General features: G+C 35.1%; 1 protein-coding gene across 1 annotated transcript; it reads left to right on the forward strand.

Moving 5' to 3' along the window:
• The first annotated feature begins 13019 nt into the window (after positions 1-13019).
• On the forward strand, positions 13020-18050 carry LOC149812985 (exopolygalacturonase-like). The gene is made up of 6 exons (XM_089991035.1): positions 13020-13086; positions 14999-15102; positions 16403-16717; positions 16823-17112; positions 17341-17573; positions 17818-18050. The coding sequence occupies exons 1-6, from the start codon at positions 13020-13022 to the stop codon at positions 18048-18050; spliced, it is 1242 nt and encodes a 413-aa protein (XP_089847161.1).
• Positions 18051-22880: the final 4830 nt, after the last annotated feature.

Consider the following 22880-nt stretch of genomic DNA (forward strand, 5'->3'; position numbering starts at 1 on the left):
AAATTCTGAGACTGAACTCTATCTAGAAAAAATATTAGACATTTCCTATCAACTGTAAAAAAAAAATTTAGATTGGTGATTTTTTCACGACTTACAAACAAAATCTTTTGACAAAAAACTTTTTTATAAGATCCTTTTATACATGTTAACATTGGCCCAAATTTTTCATAATTTATTTTGATCAATTTTTATTAGGTTTTTAGAACTTTCAAAATCTCTAGTCGGAACAGTCCTGCTGACAGGTCTAAAAACCAGTGCTCTATACCAATGAACATTTTAGCCTTAAAAATGACCCAAATGAAACAAAATAATATTATAAATTCAATCTCCAAATGTGTAGAACAATCCACTATTTTTTTATATTTATTAACTTGGTTTAACAAAGATATCAATTTTTTTCTGAAATTGGCCAGAACAAAAAATGAAAACAGAATAGTCAAGATTCAAATTCATGCAAGATCCATTAAGCATGAACAAGAATCATAATATAATCCATTCAATCATGATTTTTATTGCTCTAAACATATCTATAGCATGGTACAACACATCTTTGATCATATTCATGCTAAACTTGATAAAAACATTAACATCCATCATTCAAGAATCACAAAACCTTCATAAAATATCTTAATTATAATCTCATCTATTCAAGAATTACAATAAACCTTAAACAACATGAAATCATGGTTTATTCATGTAATAACATATTTAATCTGGTGTTGATTGAAATGCTGGATACAGATGATGTCAGTCAATCTGGTGTTCATGAGAAGTGACACACAACCTCCTGTTACCAACAACTATGTTGGTCACTTATGCATGTTGCAGATTTGGCGTCGAAAAGTGAAGAAGCCTATGTATGCATGAGAAAAGTGTCATGGGAGTTACTTGAAAATATGCAGTTAATTTACCATCAGTCAGTTGCAGCTCATGAAGACCAGTCCAAGAAAATGAGAGCGAACAACGAAGGTAAAAATCATGCTTCCCTTGACCCGCATGAGAAGTTGAGCCGCAGCGTAAACATCATCTTCAACAAGTCAGAAGTGAACGTTGTAGATTGTGATGAAAAAATTTACCTAGCGAAGGGTATCAAAAGAAAACCTGCCTCTGATCGGAGTCATCAGAGTATAAAGGGTGCACTAAAATTGGTTGGCAAGAAAAGGTCTAAGAAACAACCAACCTCTAAGCAAAAGCAACCAAGCCCTTCGCATGAACATGTATGTAATACATTATATTGCTTCTTATGTAAATTGCATTACATGCAGCTTATCAATATCTAACTTGTGTAATATACAACATACAACAATACCCTACAGGCGTGCACTAAAATGTTGGAACCTTCAATCCTCCTAACCAGTTGTTTTGGAATGATAGCTTCAGTTTTATAAGTCTTTTGGTATGTAATCAATGTTGGGAGGATGTCTGCATTTCTTGTAAAACTTAATGTAGTGTCTTATATTGTTCTGTTTCATGACAGGCTCAGTTCAATTCGAAAGTGAGCTATAGAACATAAGAATCATGTGTGAATTCTGTTTAATAATGTATCCTTCACATGTATAAATTATTGTAATATGTATCATCTACTTGTATAAATCGTTGTCTCATCTAGCCTACATAGATACAATTTTAATATTGTAGGTAAATCGCCCTTGTTTAGTGCTTATACCATTAGTGAAAATCGTTGTCTCATCTAGCCTTCACATATACAAATTTTTATACATATAGTGTAGTTGAATCATTGCATAAAAAGTTGTTCTGTAAATAGACTATCTTAAAAGTAAAAAGTTATTACATTTACTACCAGTGCATGATCATTGTTAAATCGTTGTAGCTTAATTTTTACACCATTAGTAAATTGCCTCTATGGTGATTTATTTGGTATATAAATCGTTATACCATGTAGTGTCCTATCATGATTTACACAATGATGTCTATGTCGGCCACAACTGCATCAAACTGCACGTTTAATTAAATTATATATGTGTCTCACAACGAACCCAATCGAATCACTCCCTCACCTAAACCCATAAATACAAATCAACGTGAAATTCAATGATAAAAATTGAGGTAAATTCAACAATACATATCAATTTATAGCATTCTACCAATTTACGTTTTATACAGAAACAATATTTTGTAACTGCGACAATGATATGTCTTTATTTGTCTCTCTGAACAATATCAATATGTAATATTGCGATTTACTCAGATCGGTTTGCAATTGTTACTTAAATCGATTTGTAAATCACTATAGAACAAATATTGTTATACTATGAAACTTAAAGACTTGTGGTTGTAAGTTGATTTTTACTTTACTAACTCTAAACATCATCTCGATTTGTTTATTGTTTTTCTTTTCCGCCTTTTATGAATCAGTTATTGTGTAAATCGTAATGGTGTGTATTGTTCACTTAGACAAAGCTCGTAAAGGCAAATCGCAATAGGATATTCAAACAAATTTAGTTCGATGGTTGTATAGATCATGATGAAACACCCTCTATAAAAAATAAATCACGTTTTCTTATAGAACTGGTTGCAAGGCAATCAGAATCAAGCAAATCACGATAATACGTAGTCTTTATACGTACAAATCATTTCAGCCTTTTATCAATGTTTATGAAAATCGTTTCAACCGTTTATCAATCATTGTGTAAATCGTGATAGGAACACGGCTCGTAAAAGCAAATCATAATTTTTACAGTACACAACACTAAACGCTTGTTCAATTTTTATTTACGAAGGCCGATCATTACAATGATTTATTCAGTGGCATTTGTGTGCTACCCTTATTAAAATATATTTATACACTTATAGAATGCCACGCTACAAAAAAGAATTATAGAATTACAATAAAGAATTATAGAACCCCAACAAATAATTATCATGACATAGATTTATATTTATGAAGTTACCGCGACAACGATAATGATATGTTTATGAGATATAGATGTTGTAATAAATATTGTGATTTACAAAATAACGTCTATGTCCGCCACACTGATTTGCATTTGTTACTAATCGATGTGGTTGTAAGTCGATTTGTATTATCAAGTTACCACGATTTGTTTTGTCTTTCTGTTTTTTGCCTTTTATCAGTCATTGTATAAATCGCGATAGGAGAACTCGTTTCTGACTTGTACTTTAAAGTCATCATGTAACATGCCAACTTGTGCTTGTAGATCCAGGTAGCATGTATTAATCCAAGCTAGTTGTGAGATATAGATATTGCAACAAATATCGCAGTTCATCTGCACGATTTACAATCACAAATGTTTTATAGATACATCGTGACCAATGGTTTGGCTTAGATACAATACATGACCATCATCATCGAAGTTAAAACATTATCATCAAAGAAAACACAGATGGTTTGGCTTAGATACTCCATCATTTTACAGTTACAATAGATCATGACCAATGGTTTAACTTAGATACAATACATGACCATCATCATCGAAGTTTACACAGAAGATGCCATCATCATCATCATCATCATCATCATTGAATAAAACATAGTTGTTTTCATCCTCAAAGTATATATCAGCATTCCACCTGACATGCCATTTAGAATTGATCCAATGGTCAAGCATGACGAAGGCAACAAAGAAGTACCAAATGTGGCATATTTGTCATGAAGTATATCAAAGTAGATAGAACAGATCTATCCTTGGTTATCAGCATCACCCCCCGTCTATCATGCATAGGTAGACGAAACAAAGAAGAAGAAAAAAGAACGACATAAGAAGAAGAACAAAGAAGAAGAAGAAGAGGTACACATGCGTAAAACCCTAATCTATGTAAAACCCTAATATAGATATTTGTAAAACCCTACCCGACCTGACCCGTTGTCCATGTCTAAAACCCTGATCTATTTAACATATCTTCCTCTTTTTTATGGCAGCGCAACCTATTCTTCTTCTTTTTTCTTCTTCACCTTCATCTTCTTCTTCTTCTTTTTTGTATTTTTCTTTCTTATTTTGTTCTTATGTTTTCCTTCTACTTGTGATTGATAGATGGGGTTTGAAGCTTACGCAGAATATAACGACCATAATCATCCTCAATTGTTGTCGCCATACTGGAGCAAGCACAGATACTCTGCCCAATCTTTGATATACTTTAAGACAAGTATGCTACAGTGGTGATGGCTCCATCTCTCTAAAGTAGTGCATAGCAGTTCGCAATTTGAAAAATATCTACCAAATGGTGTAGTGGGCTGCCATTACAAATGAGCTTGTTTGCTTGGAGAGAATGTATCCTCAGCTGCACATAGAATCACTTTGCAGCAGGAAATGAACTCGACAATGATGATGGTCATGTATTGTATCTAAGCCAAACCATTGGTTATGATGTATTGTAACTAAATACTAATATTTTTTGTAAATGAATGCGGTTGTAAATCATGTGGATTTGTAGTTATGAAGTTATTGGGACAATGATATGTCCTTGTTTGTCTTTATGAATGAAATCGATTTGTATTTAGGAAGTTAACTCGATTTGTATCATTGAAGTTATCTCAATTTGTACTTTACTAATTTTAAACAGAATGTCGATTTGTATCGTTGAATCAGTCATTGTGTAAATCGCTATAGAACATACCGTACAAATTGCTATAGCACGTAGCCTTCATACCTATAAATCATTTCAGCCCTTTATCAAATTTTGTGCAAATCATGACAGGAAGACCATAAAAGCAAATCATAATTTCTACTGTACACAACGCTAATCGCTTTTACGATTTTTAATTATGAAGGGTGAACATAACAACGATTTGTTCACATAGACAAAGCTCGTAAAAGTAAATTGTGGTAGGACAAATACTGTTATTCTATGAAACTTAAAGAATATTGGTTGTAGGTCGATTTATATTTATCAAGTTACCTTGATTTGTAGTTCACCAATAAACATCACGTCGATTATTTTTTCTTTATCTTTTTTGCCTTTTATCAGTCACTGTGTAAATTGCGATAAGATAAATCATTGTACATATACTATATTTGAATCGTTATACAAGACAGTGTCATATGTACACAACGCTAATCACTTTCATGATTTTTATTTACGAAGGGCGAACATAACAATGATTTTTACACATAGACAAAGCTCGCAAAAGCAAATCGCGATAGGACAAATACTGTTATTCTATGAAACTTAAAGAATATTGGTTGTAAGTTGATTTATATTTATCAAGTTACCTAGATTTGTAGTTCACCAATAAACATCGTGTCCATTAGTTTTTTTTTTTTGTTTTTTTTTTCCTTTTATCAGTCATTGTGTAAATCGTGACAAGACAAATCCTTGTACATATACTATATTTAAATCGTTATACAAGACAGTGCCCTATAGCGATTCACAAAATGATGTCTATGTCGGAGACAACGATTTGCCTTTGCTGCAAATAACAATCCAACTTATTGGCGTGTTTAGTAAAATTGAAATTTTATTTCAACTCAGAGAGATTTACATAATTTGTATACACAGTCTTACAAAATTTGTATACAAACTTTGTATATACAGTCTATAAAATATGTTAGAAATCTTTGTACATCATATTACTCCTGGGGGGGTCGCGTCGTTCGTTGCCTTCTAGTTATGTGCGGAATCCAAGTATATCATCTTGCAACAAAAAGGTATTGTGACAACAATATATAAATTGAGTCTCCAATAATAGACGATAATAAAACATGTTTAAGTGTAGAGCATATAACGTCGAAATCAGGTTCTCGTTCATTCTATATTACTTCAATATACTTCATTATAATTATGCAACAATCAACGCCATTATTTTGTAAAGGAGCATCAAGTGCTAAGCGAAACCTCCACTCGCCAATGTCGACACCCAAAACGTCTTTGATGAATCTCTCATGTGGTTATTGCAGAAGCAAGTAAATTTTGGGCCACTGTATAATATATGATACACTTATAGATAAAAACTTACCAAATGCATAATGTCACGTTGTACACCAGTGTGAAAGTCCAATGAGTTGTAGCACCATAGTTGTTTTTTTCAGTAAATTCATCACGTATAAGACCTAATGCTCAGAAGTTTGCCAGAGTATAGGAATCAATATATGCAAATCGATATAATATGTTACAAATCGATAATATAAATCATGTTAGGACTGTTATGCTTAAACCTTAGACAAGTGATTTCTTTACTTACCTTTTCACTTGACCAAAAGTCTCTGCAGTGATCATCGTTACTCCAACATGGTAGTCTATCCTGATATCCAATGGAGTCTGGCATTGGACGAACGAAACTTTGTTGAATGAAACAATGTTAATAGTAGGTTAAAACACGAAGCAACAAGAGTAAATCAAAAAAGAAAATAAACATATAGGAGGACCAATATACCATGAAATGAGAGGTGATGACACGTCTAGTATTGGTTGTTGCGTTGCTTTGAATATACATGACGAAATTGGATATAATCTGTTTGCAATAAATATGCACGTGATAACATACATACCCATGACATACATAAATATATAACTGATAGTGGTTCCATACGTACAAAATTATTGATAATGTTTACTTCTGCAAATTCATCTTGCAGCTGATTGATGTTATCGTTAAGCTCTTTGCTGAGTTTTTGGGCACAACTTTTTATGGATGTTCCACTGACATTAGTAGAATATTCAATAAACGATATTGAAATTTCTTTCTACAGTACACAACATAAATCGAATATATGCCATAAAAGAGAAATTTTGAAGAAAATCATCACGAGGTTTAGACATTATACACATGATTCACTATCGTTGGTCGTGTAGTTGTTGTAGTCTCCTTCCTTGCCATCGCTGGCCATGTAGCTATCGTGGTCTCCTTCCTTGACATCGCTGGTCGTGTAGCTGTCGTCGTCTCCTTCCTCAACATCGATACCCCCTTTACGACGAAGCAGGTTATATGTTCGATTCACAAACACGTTGTTTATAAAGGAAACATCGGTTTATCTATTCCTTAATCACGAAGCAATGCAGAGCGACATCCTCCTAAACTTGTGCGATGTGACCTTCATATATAAAGGAAACATCATTTCATATACCACCCATTTTCAAAAACCGTGCATAATTAAATTACATTGCACATTAATTAAATTAAAAAACATCATTTCATCTATTTTTTTACAAAACTAGACAACACGATAGGACGTATCAAGCAAATCGCGATAGCACGTATCGTTACAGTGAAATTGATTTGCAACTAAGTCTCGATTTATAGTTTACTAATTTAAACAACATGTAGATATTTTTTTTCCGCCTTTTATGAATCAATCATTATGTAAATCGTGATAGGATATATCATTCACATTTATGAAGCTAGTAACAACAAATCACGATAGGACAAATATTGTTATATTATGAAACTTAAAGTCTTTTGGTTATAAGTCGATTTGTATTTATTAAGTTACCTAGATTTATAGTTTACTAATAAACATCATATTGATTTGTAGTTTACCAACAAACATCGTGTTGATTTGTTTTTTCTTTCTTTTTTTCATCTTTTAGCAGTCATTGTGTAAATCATGAAAGGATAAATCGTTCACATAGACAAAGCTCATCAACGCAAATCACGATAGGATAAATCATTATAATGAAATCGATTTGCAATTGTTACTTAAATCAGTATCATGTTGTAAATCGATTTATATTTACGAAGTTACCTCAATTTTTACTTTATCTAGTCTAAACATCTTGTCGATTTGTTTATTATTTTTCTTTTCCGCCTTTTATGAATCAGTCATTGTGTAAATCGTGATAGGATATATCATTCACATAGACAAAGCTCGTCAATGTAAATCTCGATTGTGTGATGTGTTTAGGTGGGGTGGTGATTGGATTCGGTTGGTTGTGAGACCCATTTAGCTCTCATGAAATCCAAACCCAATCTAAACCCTAAACCCTAAATTCTAAATCCCTAAACCCTAAACCCGTAAAAGCCAAAAACCTTAAATCTGAAACCTAAACCCCAAATCCCTAAACCTAAACCCTAAAACCCTAAAACCCTAAACCCTAAATTCTAATCCCTACAACATAAAACCCTAAACCCTAAACTCTAAAACCCTAAATACTAAACACTAAACACTAAACCCTAAATACTAAATTCTAAATCCCTAAACCCTAAACTCGTAAAACCCAAAAACCTTTAACCTAAACCCTAAACCCTAAACCCTAATCCCTACAACATAAAACCCTGAACCTCTAAAACCCTAAACCCCAAACCCTAAACCCTAAATTCTAAAACCCTAAACTCTAAATTCTAAATCCTTAAACCCTAAACCCGTAAAACCCAAAAACCTTAAACCTAAACCCCAAACCCCAAACCCCAAAACCCAAAACCTAAACCCTAAATCATAATCCCTATAACATAAAATCCTAAAACCTAAATCCTAAACCCTAAATTTTTAAAAAAATGGGTGTACAGATCGTGATAGAACACCTTCTATAAAAAATAAATCAAGATCGCTTATAGAATTGGTTGCAAGCCAAACTATATCAAGCAAATTGTGATAGCACGTAGCTTTTATACGTACAAATTGTTTCAGCCTTTTATCAATGTTTGTGCAAATCATTTCAGCCTTTTATCAATCAATGTGTAAATCGTGATAGGAACACACCTCATAAAAACAAATAATAATTTTCACAGTACACAATGCTAAACGCTTGTTCAATTTTTATTTACGAAGGTCAATAATTACAATGATTTGTTCAGTGGCATTTATGTACTAGACTTATTAAAATAGATTTATACACTTATAGAATGTCATATTACAAAAAAGAATTATAGAATTACAATAAAGAATTTTAGAATCCCAACAAATAATTATCAGGACGTCGATTTGTATTTATGAAGTTACCATGACAACGATATGACTTTGTTTGTCTTTGTGAACGATATCGATATGTTTGTAAAAAAATAATATAGGTCTGTGTAAAACCCTATTCTATGCAAAACCCTACCTGACCCGACCCATTGTCCAGGTCTAAAACCCTAATCTATTTAACCTCTCTTCCTCTTTTCTGTTGTAGCGCAACTTCTTCTTCTTATTCTTCTTCTTTTTTCTCCTCCGCCTTCGTCTTCTTCTTCTTTTTTCTCATCTACCTTTCTCTTCTTCTTCTTTTTTCTCCTCCGCCTTCTTCTTCTTCTTCTTCCTCTTTTTTCTCCTTCGCCTTTGTCTTCTTCTTCTTCTTTTCCTTTCTTTTCTTCTTCATTGTATTTTTCTTTCTTATTTGTTCTTGTGTGTTCCTTCTACCTGTGCTTGATAGATGGGGTTTAATGCTGATAACGTAGTTGTTTCATGTTATGAGGAAAGATCTGTATAATCTTCGATGATGATTATGGTGGTTATCTTCTGTGTATACATCGATATATTCATGACACATATGACTGTGGCATATTTGTTATGAAGTATATTGAATCTTACATAGAATATAACAACCATAATCATCCATAATCGTTGTCGCCATACCGGAGCAAGCACAGATATTCTGCATCGATATATTCATGCTTGTTGGAATTCATATCATATGCAACTTCGTCAGCTCTATCTTGAAGCTTTCTGCACTAGCAAGATGGATTACATGCACACTTGAATTGCATTCGAAGCACATCACTATTTGGATGTGAGGGTGATGCTGATGATGATGTTTATTTTTTTGATGATGATAGTCATGTATTGTATCTAAGCCAAACCATTGATCATGATGTATCGTTGAAGTTACCTCAATTTATAATTTACTAAGTCTAAACAACGTGTCGATTTATTTATTATTTTTCCTTTCTGCCTTTTATGAATCAGTCATTGTGTAAATCACGACAGGACATATTGTTCACATATACAAAGCTCATTAAATTAATCCGCGATAGGACAATCAGTATCAAGCAGATCGCAATAGCATATATTGTTATAATGAAATCAATTTGCATCTAAGTCATGATTTGTAGTTTACTAAGTCTAAACATTATGTCGATTTGTTTATTGTGTTTCTTTTCTGCCTTTTATGAATCAGTCATTGCGTAAATTGCGATAAGGCATATCATTCACATAGACATAGCTCGTAAAAGTAAATTGCGATGAAAAAAATATTATTATATTATGTAACTTAAAGAATTATGGTTCTAAGTTTATTTGTATTTATCAAGTTACCTAGATTTGTACTTCACCAAAAAACATCATGTCGCTTTATTTTTTTTCTACTTTTTGCCTTTTATCAGTCATTGTGTAAATCACGATAAGACAAATCGTTGTACATATACTGTGTCTGAATCATTATGTGAAACATGTCAGCACAGAGGGGAAAGGTGGTGGAGGTGGTGGTGCACTGCTGCCTACTGCGAAAAAAGGGTGGAGGCATGGAGAGGGTCGATCGGAGAAGAAATGGGGCATGAGGGAGAGGGTGGCTTGCTAGGGAACACACACAGGAGAAATGAGAGGTGAGAGAAGGGTATGCTCCCCTTTCCTTCTCATTAAAAGGGGTGGATCTGAGTCCAACCCGGATCCAGTTAAGAACCACTCATATCCTGACCAGCCAAACCCAACAAAAGCCCCTAGTTTGTCTAACTAGGTCCAACCCAGTTAGGTAATCTAGAGTTGGATCAAAGCATCTGTGGTTTTAACCACCTGGTTGAACCCAATCGACACAGACAGAGTCAATCCTGCTGGGGTTGGTGCAACTGGGTGGTAGCCCAGGCAATGCAAGGACAAATTTTCCTTGCATGTCAAAAGAAGGATGAATGGGTTTCTTAGACCCATTCCTAACCTTCACAAACCTAGAAAATAACAATCCAAGCCACTAAGTCAATTGAGAATGACCAAAAATGGCCTTCTCGTAGTTGACCCCACTGGATCAACTTAGGGTTAGAAAAAATCAACATTGGTGACCAAAATTTCTCTAAAACAACTTTAAACTGCCCACAATGCTCTTAGAACTTGTCGGGCTCACTCGAAACTAATTTCAAATCCTTTTTTTTTACAAAATAAAAGTTGTTCTCAAAAAATGTGTGAGAACACCATTATACCCCACAAATCTAAGAAAGGGCCTAAAAAAAACTTATCCAGAAAATACAAAAAAAAAGAAAAAATGCCAAATTTTAAGCTCCAAGTTGTGACCAAGAAAGTGTGGGCTAATCAAGTTCAATTACCACTTACCCATTGCAAGGATAATGACCAAGAACTCTTTATACGTCGAGAGTTTGTGCTTTCCCTCCCCAATCACCTTGCTGAAATAGGTTAAAGGGTGTTGCAACGGCATGAGGACAACCACTATGCCCATCCCGGTTGTGTCTGTCTCCACCACAAAGGCCTTTATAAAACTAGGTAGGGTCAATACAGTGTTGTGGGTCATGGCATCCTTCAAGGACTCAAAGGCCCTTCTTCAATAGTGTATTCAAGGGTTGGGCGATCTGCTCATACCTCTTTGCAAACTTGCAGTAGTATCCAGTGAGGTCAAGGAAATATTGCAGTCCCTTAGTAATCTAAGAAACTAGCCAGCTTTGTATGGCCTCGATCATCTCATGGTCAACCTCCACCCCCTTGACCCAAGGTGATGTGTCTTAAGTACTAGACACATGTCTGCCCAAAACTGCACTTGGAGCACTGGGCACACAAGTGGTTCTGAATGAGGGTGTCTAGGGTAATCTACAAGTGATGCAAGTGGTCTTCTCAGGTAGGACTGTAGATTAGGATATCATCAAAGAAAACCAATATGAACTAGCAAAAATAGGGTTGGAAGATGTCGTTCATGAGACTCTAGAATATGGCTGGAGTTTTGGTGAGGCTGAAGGGATTTACCAAGAACTCATAATGCCTGTTGTGGGTCAAGAGCGCTATCTTCTGGACGTCCTTTGAGGCCAACCGTATTTGATGACAGCCATACCTGAGATCTATCTTTGAAAAATAGTGTGTCATGTGCAACTTGTCCAACAACTCATGAATCACAAGGATGAAGTACTTATCCTTAATTGTAATCTAATTAATGGCCCTGTAATCGATATAGAACTGCGAATATAAGTCATTTATCATTAGAACCAAAGAAGAGTATAAACTTTGGTTGGCCTTAATGATTTCGTCTTTTAGTATGTCCCTCATTGTACTCTCGATCTCTAGCTTCTGGACATGTGCGTATCGGTATGGCCGAACATTAGCTAGAATGGCTCCTGGCATGATAAAAATAGTGTGATCATATATCACCATATGGGAGGAGACCCTTCAGCTCCTCAAACATATTGCCAAATTCCTAGAGTAAGGTTTTCAAGTCCCCTCAGGTTGGCTCAAAGGCATGGCTATCCCATGCACTTCCATCATCACATACACATGGGACACACCCTCTCGAACTACCTTGGAAAGTTGTTTAGACTTGGCCATATCAGAAAGCAGATGGATCTCCACAGGTCGTTCATCGTTCTCAAACTTCTTGGCCATGTCTTTAAAGTTCCACCGGATAGACCCTAAAGACTACAACTGCTGCATCACCAACACAATGTTTGCACCCTTCAAGGGGAGCACGTACATGTTTATGGTTAAAACTATCCTCTAGATCTCAAGCCGGACTCAAGGAATGCAGGTGGAGCATATGGTCTTCCCAAGGGTGGTTATAGATCAGGATGTCATTGAAGAAGACTAGTATGAACCACCAGTAGGTAGGGACGAAAAACATCATTCATCATACCCTAGAAAGTTTTTGGTGCATTGGTGAAACCAAAAGGCATTACCAAAAACTCGCAGTGAACATTGTGACTCCAGAATGAGGTCTTATGCACATCATCTGGGCCATGCAGATCTGGTGGTAGCCGGATCAGAGATCCAGCTTCGAGAAGTAATGCACCCCATGCAATTTGTACAACAACTCATCGATTATCAGAATCAAGTACTTATCCTTAATCATAATCTGATTGAGGGCTTGGTGAACCAAACAGAGTGTGTGTGAGAGAGAGGGATGTTACTGATACTATCACTGGTAGTGGCGATGACCACAATGTCGGTGACAATAGAGGCAACATTAGTGTTGGATGGCTCAAGACAATGGTGTATAGCACCAGGAAAGTGGAAGAGAGGTGGCACAATGGTGGAATGGGTGAGGGATGTGAGGGTATGCGAGAAGGGGGGGGGCATAAACCAGTTAGTCTAGGAAAAATCTACCAAATCCAGAATTTTCTGAAACTAGGTTTTACACAGGTTCAACCCAAAACCTAGTTTTGTGAAATCAGGTTTCGAGTGTCACCCAAACACATCCAAAACCTAGTTTCACTCTAGAAACCAGTTGTTTAGCCCAGTATTGGTGTCATCCGAACGGGGCCTTGGTGGTTCAAAATTTACTTATGAGGCCTTTTGAAATTAGAATGATCTCAGCAATAGCCTGAAGCTATTCATTCCAACTTATCAATATAGGAAGATGGTTTAGCCATCTTCATCGAGTTTGATAGGTGGCTCGTGGGCCAAAACTTATAGGAGAACGAAGTACAACCTTTTTTGTGGTAAATTTATAACATATAGCTAGAGATCTGTTCTTGATCATAGTTTAGCATGAGAGGCACATCTGGATCATCTCATGCATGGTATGGGCCGGGTTCGAAAAGTGAGAGGATATAAACTCTATTGGTAGCAGAAATGGTTGAAGAGATGGAAAGATATTGAAAGAAATAGAGAGGGCAAGCTAAGGACGGTTAAAGAGAGGGTTGGGTAAGTTCGTGTATCATAAATATTTGTTGTATAATATAACATTATGTATAAGAGATTAGGGATCATATCACCACTAAAATGTTAGGTCACTAAGACCCATTAAACATCATAGTTGCAGGTGTTTTTTCCTTTGCAAGATCTAACAAATGTGTTTATCGTAGTTTATTCAGTAGAAAATATTTGATTATAAAATATTCATTTTTTTTCATTTAAACAATTCAATTCAAAGCATGGTCTTTAGGAAATATGTAATGATAAAGCAAAAATTGTCGGCAACTATGATTTTTTATGGATCTTAAAGAGCTGCTAATTGAGATGATTCTAACACAATAAAAAATAATAGCATTTTTCATAATATAAACTTAATTAATATTGTAAAAAAAGTCACTTTTACTTTTTAAATTGAGCTAAAAAATATCGTTAGTTTTACATTTTAAAAATCATTTAACTGCTTTTCCTTGAAAGAAAAAACATACTCTACCACTATTTTGAAAACCCGCATTTTTATTCAAAAAATATATTCAATCCTTAAAATTTGCTTATGCATTTTCAAAATTGCCATTGTTTAATGTATTGTTTATTTCAATCAGTTAAATGTTAGTAAAGTTGATATATATAATCATAGCTCAATTTGCCAAGCCTAATCTAGCTTAACGAGCTGGATCAAACTTGTTGTTTGGGGCCTCCTTTGCTTCTGCATATCCCAGTCAGTACCCACAACTTGGCTCCTGAAAAGCTGAACTCTTCCTTCACACATTAGTAGCTCAGCTCTTTGAAGACACCTGCCAGATAGCTGCCTTGCTTCCAATAGTAAAAAGGGTAGGAGAGAGATGTCAGCGAACATGTGCACTCAACTCAGGATGGCTAGAAAAGAAGGAGAAAACAGAATGATGTTGTAGAAGGTGAGTGCTTTTCTTAAAAATAGTGGTTCAGTTATATGAAGTCAGTGATTTACTATCATTAGCTAAATATATTGGGAAGTTAATTTGGAAATAAACTAATTAAACATGTTGAGATTTATTGGTAACTAACTATTAAAAAGAAAAAAAAAAAGAGATTAGAGGAATGGAAACAGCAATTTGTTTAGATGATTTTCAGACAGCGTGAGGAGTGGCGGATGGCTAGAATTTTGGAAAGTGGGTTGTTGGTAGAGAGGAAGTTGCAACTCCAACTCCTTATTTATACCCATACAATGATACAATTTCCATGAACAGGTGAATTGAGCAAAGAAAGAATCAGGTGGCTGCTGGCCTGTGTTTGTGTTGATAGAGAAGAGATGGAAATGAGCTTTAGAGTCTATTCTTCCTGGTGCTTGGTGCTAGCTTTTTGCACGTATGGCTTTGCTGCCCGTACTAATTCAGGAAATCTAGTCTTCAATGTGAAGAAGTTTGGAGCAAAGGCTGATGGCCAAACGGATGACAGCAAGGTATGTGCTATAGCTACTTTAAATGCCTCATCGTGATTTTCAACAAAGCCCATAGATTGACAAGGAGAGGAATTGAACTCCTAGGCTCGATGGAATGTTAAAGGGGAAAAGAAAAAAAAAAACTCTTGTAAATTTATGTTAGGATTTAGTTTTTTTTTTTTTTTTTGATGAATAATGCTGGGGGTTTACCCAGCTGAACATTTCATTGATCAAAAAGTAATATACAATATTAGGCCTCCAAATCAGGAGGTTTGTCTTTCCATCCCTAACCTTATCAAGAACTGAAAATACTTCCCTCCGGAACACATCAGGTCCCACCTAGTGACAAAGATACATAATAGAATTAAATTTCACAATAACCAAAGTGGATGACAATTTTTTTTCTACATTATTCAAGATTGGATTGTCAAGCATGATGAGCTCAGGAAATAACAATGTCCAAGCTGAATATATGAGCCTATGTTATTAATTAGCATGAATATATCGTTATAGAGCTACTAGCAAAAGGATGCTAATTAAATTGTAATTAAATTCGGTCGTTGTGTATCCCGGGTCAGGCATCTTCTAGGACTAAGGCAAATAATAAAGATTCTCCATGAATCGTGAGAACCAATGTTGTCAGTATCTGTGGGTATCGGCTTGAATCGGCCAATACGTATCGTATGGGCAGAAAATGGATATGATACTTACCTGAATCTGCTGTTTTTTAATAAATGTTAAAAAATAGCTTAAAATTAATTTGTTAATAATTATTTTAATGGTTTCAACATGTATCACGTTCTGATTGACACGTAATATTTTTTTTTAATTATTTTTTTGCATGGCTGATTCAGTAGATTCACTTGATAATCCGAATCGGCCAATTCACCTGAATCGTTGGCCGAATGATACAGGTCCGATTCCGATATCTGACAACATTGGTGAGAACCCATCAACGGGAACCATATAAAAATTATGGCTACGTACCTAAAGAACTATTTCATGGCTGACACGTCATGAGTTGGTTGATCAATGTTTATATCCAACAGAGTCCAACATTACACGGGTCGGATAGCCAAATGGTAAGAGACACCTAAGAATGTGAAAACCAATGTTGGTCACCGGAAAAGCTGCCATGTTCTCTTCATATCATATGCACCTAAAAGTTCACAAGCTAATTAAGACACACTGACTGACTGGCTTGGCACAAGAACATTTTATTCCTTTCAAATGTGCAGTACATTAATCTGCTTTACTAATATATGGTTAAGAAGACATAATTAACTACTAGTATTTAATTTTCTCTTATTATGAATTTCAGGCATTTTTAGATGCATGGAGGGCTGCTTGTGCATCAAATGGGCGGCCTCACATGGTGATACCACAAGGCACATTTCTCAGTGGCCCAATCGAGTTCAAGGGCCCTTGCCCTGGTGCACACCCTATTATAGTGGAGGTGAAGGGGAAGGTGATAGCTCCTACAGATCTCTCTCAATTCCCATCAGGTAGTTGGATATCCTTTCAGTACATTGATGGCCTGATCTTAACCGGAGGCGGAACTTTCGATGGTCAAGGGGCATCAGCCTGGCCAAGCAACAAGTGCCCCAAAACTGCCAAATGCAAGTTCCTACCAACGGTAAGATGGGATTATTATCTCGGAATCACTTACAAGTACTTCTGATTTGAGGGAACAGATATAGATTAATTTATTTATTGTGCCTTCTTGTGAATGTTCCAACAGTCTCTAAACTTCAGTTTTCTCACCAACTCAACTATACGGCGTATATCTTCAGTGGATAGCAAGTCCTTTCACATGCATATCTTTGCCTCGGAAAACATCAAGGCCCATCATCTAAAGATATCAGCGCCAAGTGACAGCCCAAATACTGACGGCATCCATATTGCGGATTCCACTGGGATCAGTATCTCTAGATCTTCCATTGGCACCGGTGATGATTGCATATCCATTGGAGCTGGTAGCAGCCAACTGACCATCTCCAATGTTTTATGTGGACCAGGCCATGGCATCAGGTAATTGTAAGATAGTAGTATACAGATAAAGTGACGAAATCACACACAAGGTAGGTAGTTGCTATTTGCAACCAACTTCAAGAACAAGGGCACTCCCAGCACTAGTACTAGAACGCTGTAGTTAATGAACTTGCTCAAGTTTTTGCTCAACTTTATTAGTTGCTTCTGATGATCCTTTCACGTCATGTTCCTTTATACAAATTTTGAGAATTATATAAACTTTGGCAGCGTCGGAAGCCTTGGGAGGTCTCCAAACGAGAAAGACGTGAGTGGTTTGACAGTAAGGAATTGTACCATCAGCGACACCACAAATGGCTTGAGAATCAAGACCTGGCCTGCAGGATCAAATGCACTCTATGCCAAAAATTTCACGTTCCAAGATATAGTCATGAAGAACGTCTACAATCCCATCATCATCGACCAAGAGTATTGCCCTTACAATTCATGCCCGGGACAGGTGGGTGGGTGACTTTTAGCTTGTTTCACAGGCCAATCTTTTCTTGTGCTTTACTCGAATAAATAAATAATGAATTTCTAGATGATGCATGCCCTCGTATTTATTTGCTTATTATCCGGATCCATCTCCATATCCGGATCTGATCCGCATGGGTAACCACCGCAGTGGTTAACAAAGATCACCACCCAAGATGACTGATGGTGTGGACTTTAATTTTCCTTTCCGTTTCCTTGCCCTGAAACAGGGAGCCTCATCAAAGGTGAAGATCAGCAACGTAACTTTTAAGAACGTGAAAGGAACATCAGCATCACAAGTAGCTGTAAAGCTCGTGTGTAGCAAGGAATTTCCCTGTGAGCACGTTGGGCTTAGTGACATCAATTTGAAGTACAGCGGACAAGGAGGACAGGCCACCTCTACGTGCGCTAATGTTAATGGAGTCTCTACTGGCATGCAGATACCACCTTCCTGTGTTCAGTCTTGAACAAGCTCTTTTCTATACGTAGTTATGCACACCTTTAGCTTTAAGCGCCAGGGTTGAGGGAGGCCAATAGTGATATAGCTAGGAACAATATTTTCATGTGGTAACTTTTATTTGTATTAATAAAGAAATAATTACAATGGCATTCTTTTAAATTTACCTGAAAGACAAGGCTTCAGGCTTTCGTGATTTATTTACCCGGGTATCAGACACATGAATGAATTGTCTTGTATTTATTAAGATTCTTTGAAAGTTTCAATATTGTTCTTTTGTAATCTTGAAATGTTTTGATATTAGATTATCCAAGTGAGAAAATCTTTTGGATTTTAATCCAGAGAGAGAGAGAGAGAGAGAGAGGATGCCCTCATGGCTCCCCGCAAGAGAAGAGACAAAAGCTCTTTCTGTTAAGGAAAACTAGTCAACGGATTAGGCATCCAGCTCACCCATAATCTAATCCAAGCATTGTGGGAAACTGTCTAAAACCATCGCTTTAATGAAGGAAAGGAGAAGACATGACTTCTTTGAAAAGGCACACAAAGAAACCAAAGAAGAAGAATGATTTATGTAGTTGTGATCTATTCTGATTTAGTCTGTTTTAGCTAAGTTGTATTCATGATTATCAGATTCATATATTCATTCTCATATAAATGAATGTCTCACTCCTCACATTAGACAAGCGAGAGAAGAAAAGTGTTTTTATCTTAGAGTCCTTTCATTTATATAGTATCAATGGATTCATTTCAAACCGGACTAAGCATTATAGGGCCGCCTGAGCGCAAGCGTGAGTGTATATTAGACTTTAACAAGAAGCCAACATGTGTAACTAATTATTTTCCACTTATCATGCCTTACGATGCATAATGTTCATTAACATGCTTGTCATATGAATGGTTATCAATTAAGAATAACATGAAATATTTTTAGTTTACTTGTATAGCAAACCAAATTTTAATATAAGCATCCATAATCATGCTGCACAAAGTAAATCACAACTAGGGACCAATACATGTCATAGTTTGCAGTTTGGATCCTTGTTAACCTGGTTTTGAAAAACCCTCTAAAAATCACATGAACAAAATTTCACTTTCATAATTTTACTGAGACTGCTTCAACATCTTGGGAACATATTCCAAGAAACAGAACCATAAAATCAATCATAATAAAATTAGAAAAATTCTGAGACTGAACCTTGTCCAGAAAAAATATAAGACATATCCTATCAACTATAAAAAAAATTAGATTGGTGAATTTTTCACTACTTACAGAAAAAATCTTGTATTTATTAAACAATTGTAAAAAGTTTCAATATTGTTCTTTTGTAATCTTGAAATGTTTTAATATTAGATTATTCAAGTGAGAAAATCTTTTGGATTTTAGTCCAGAGAGGGAGAGGATGCCTTCATGGCTCCCGCAAGAGACGAAAGCTCTTTCTATTAAGGAAAACTAGTCAACTGATTTGGCATTCAGCCCACCCATAATCTAATCCAAGCATTGTGGGAAACTATCTAAAACCAACGCCTAAATGAAGGAAAGGAGAAGACATGACTTCTTTGAAAAGGCACACAAAGAAACCAAAGAAGAAGAATGATTTATGTAGTTGTGATCTATTCTGATTTAGTCTGTTTTAGCTAAGTTGTATTCATGATTATCAGATTCATATATTCATTCTCATATAAATGAATGTCTCACTCCTCACATTAGACAAGCGAGAGAAGAAAAGTGTTTTTATCTTAGAGTCCTTTCATTTATATAGTATCAATGGATTCATTTCAAACCGGACTAAGCATTATAGGGCCGCCTGAGCGCAAGCGTGAGTGTATATTAGACTTTAACAAGAAGCCAACATGTGTAACTAATTATTTTCCACTTATCATGCCTTACGATGCATAATGTTCATTAACATGCTTGTCATATGAATGGTTATCAATTAAGAATAACATGAAATATTTTTAGTTTACTTGTATGTCAAACCAAATTTTAATATAAGCATCCATAATCATGCTGCACAAAGTAAAACACAACTAGGGACCAATACATGTCATACTTTGCAGTTTGGATCCTTGTTAACCTGGTTTTCAAAAACCCTCTAAAAATCACATGAACCAAAATTTTACTGAGACTGCTTCAACATCTCAAGAACATATTCCAAGAAACAAAACCGTAAATCAAAAAAAATTTGAAACCGAACCCTGTCTAGAAAAACTATAAGACATATCTTGTCAACTGCAAAAGATTATCCTAGATTGGTGAATTTCTCATGACTTACAGAAAAAAAAACTTTTGACAAAAACCTCTTTTATAAGATCTTCTTATACATCTTAACATTGACCCAAATTTTTTAAAATTTATTTTGATCGGTTTTTATTAGGTTTTTAAAACTTTCAAAATCTTTGGTCGAAATAGGTCTGAAAGCCAATGCTCTATAGCAATGAACATTTTGACCTCAAAGATGACCCAAACAAAACAAAATAAGATTATAAATTCAAGCTCCAGATGTGTAGAATACTCTAATATTTGTTTATATTTATTAACTTGTTTTTACAAAGATATCGATTTTTTTCTAAAATTGGCTAGAACAAAAAAAGAAAAGAGAATAGTCAGGATTCAAACTCATGCAAGATCCATTAAGTAAGAACAAGAATCATATTATAATCCATTCAATCAGGATTTTCAATGCTCTAAACATATTTATAACATGGTACAACACATCTTTGATCATATTCATGCTAAACTTGCTAAAAAACGTTAACATCCATCATCCAAGAATCACAAAACCTTCATAAAATATCTCAAATATAATCTCATCTATTCAAGAATTATAAGAAACCTTAAACAATATGAAATCATGGTTTATTCATGTAATAACATGTTTAATCATGATAAACATCAACTAAACTACCATGTATGCTCATATCAACTTTCTTTGTCATAAAACATCAAAACCCTAAAAAGTTTTTGTCAAAACCTTCTTCAAAAATGAATTTCGGATACTAAAACATGGATTTAGGCATATATCAAATTTTCAAAACTTTTATAACTTTTATGACATCAATATAATATAATATTAACATATTAATCATGTTGAAATAAATAAGATCTAACAAATAACAAGAAAACAAGTTTTTCCAAATCATTTTTCATATTAGAAGCCCATAAATAGTCCCGTTTTAAAAGTCATTTTTCTTTTTTATTACATGGTGACATGGATCCACCAAAACATTTTCTTTAAATTTCTAACCAATATTAAAGAAATGTTTTAAGGTCTGGTCCCCATTGGTTTAGATCTAAAAATTATCTCAACATATATCCCATGTGTTTAGATAGATCTATGTCTACGCAATTGATGTACCTACCTTAATTGGATTATCAAATGAAGTAAGACCTTCATCTACATCTTCAAACCTAAGAATGGCTTTAATGAATGCTAGAAAAACTTCAAGAAGAAGGGGAAAAAAAAGAAGAAGATGGTAGAGAGATTAGAGAACTCTAACGAGAATGGGAGAGGGAGAGAGAACAAACTTTGTTAATCTCCCTCATGAGGGTCTTTATTTATTTAAAATCCAATAATCAAACAAGAAACTTGAAAGGCTTGGTTTATATACATAATTTTATTACCAGTCACGTATAAATCAAACCAACAATTTTTTTTAAATAGCATTGCAACTGCACCCATCTCTTTATTGAAATCCCGAACTGTAAAACCGGAAAAAACACAACTAAAAAAATTAATGCGCACAACATCATGACCTTTTGTGGGGTTTTTTTTCTATGAAACAACAAATCAGAAAATACAAGCAGCATGAGAACATTTTTTTTTAAACAACAATCCGAATACACAAGCAACATTAGATTGTATATACAATACACATTTTATTTTATATCTACCATTCATTCATTTTTTCCAGTATAAACGACCCATCAAAATCGCCCTTTTCGAATCACTCAAACAAGATCATAAGGGAACAAAAAAAAAAGAAAACACATGCAATACTATGCCTACCCGTTTTATTTTTTTTCTTCAAAGACTAGAACAACCAAGAACCAAAATGTTACATGCTCAGCCACAACCCTCTTTCTTTTAAGTTTTTTATCAAACATCATAAATGCATGGCAGCAACATAAATATATAGGTTTTTTTTTTTCATTTGACAAAGAAGACAACAATTTTTATCCTACATCAAAGCAATTCTATATATATTATTATTTTTTTTATTAAATGACCAAAAACATATATTTAAGAGAGATTTCAATACACCCATATTTTTTTTCATACATAAAAAAATGCAGAATCTCAACCCTTATATATATTTTTTTCTGATGAATGGCTCAAAAAGAATGCCCAACGACATCAAATCACAAGAACCAATCCATTTCTAATAAATCAACTGAAACGAGCCTAACACATGCCACTAACACAAAGATGGGGGGTCGATACCTACCTTCACTCACAAAAATCTGATGGGTATATGACCACAAGCGCAAGTCATGCTCCTGAAGCATGTCCACCTCTACAACCCATCCTCCTTCTTGATAATGCCCAAAAAAACTCACAAATACAAAAAAAAAATGCAACAATGGGAGAGGAAGGGGAAACAAGGAGAAGAAGAAGAAGAGAGGGGAGGGGTTGGCCTACCTTGGTCGGTCCTTCCTTCGCTTCTCATGACTGGGGTCACCCCCACAGTGTGAAACATGGCAGCACAAAAGGAGAAGGCGGTGGAGGTGGTGGTGCACTGTTGCCTACTTCCAAAAAAGGGTGGAGGCAGAGAGAGGGTGGATAGCTTGAGCACACACACAGGAGAGAAGTGGGAGAAATGAGAGGTGAGAGGGGTGTGC

Source organism: Nuphar pumila, chromosome 16, assembly GCF_984573655.1.
Source record: "Nuphar pumila chromosome 16, dmNupPumi1.hap1.1, whole genome shotgun sequence".
Taxonomy (NCBI): domain Eukaryota; kingdom Viridiplantae; phylum Streptophyta; class Magnoliopsida; order Nymphaeales; family Nymphaeaceae; genus Nuphar; species Nuphar pumila.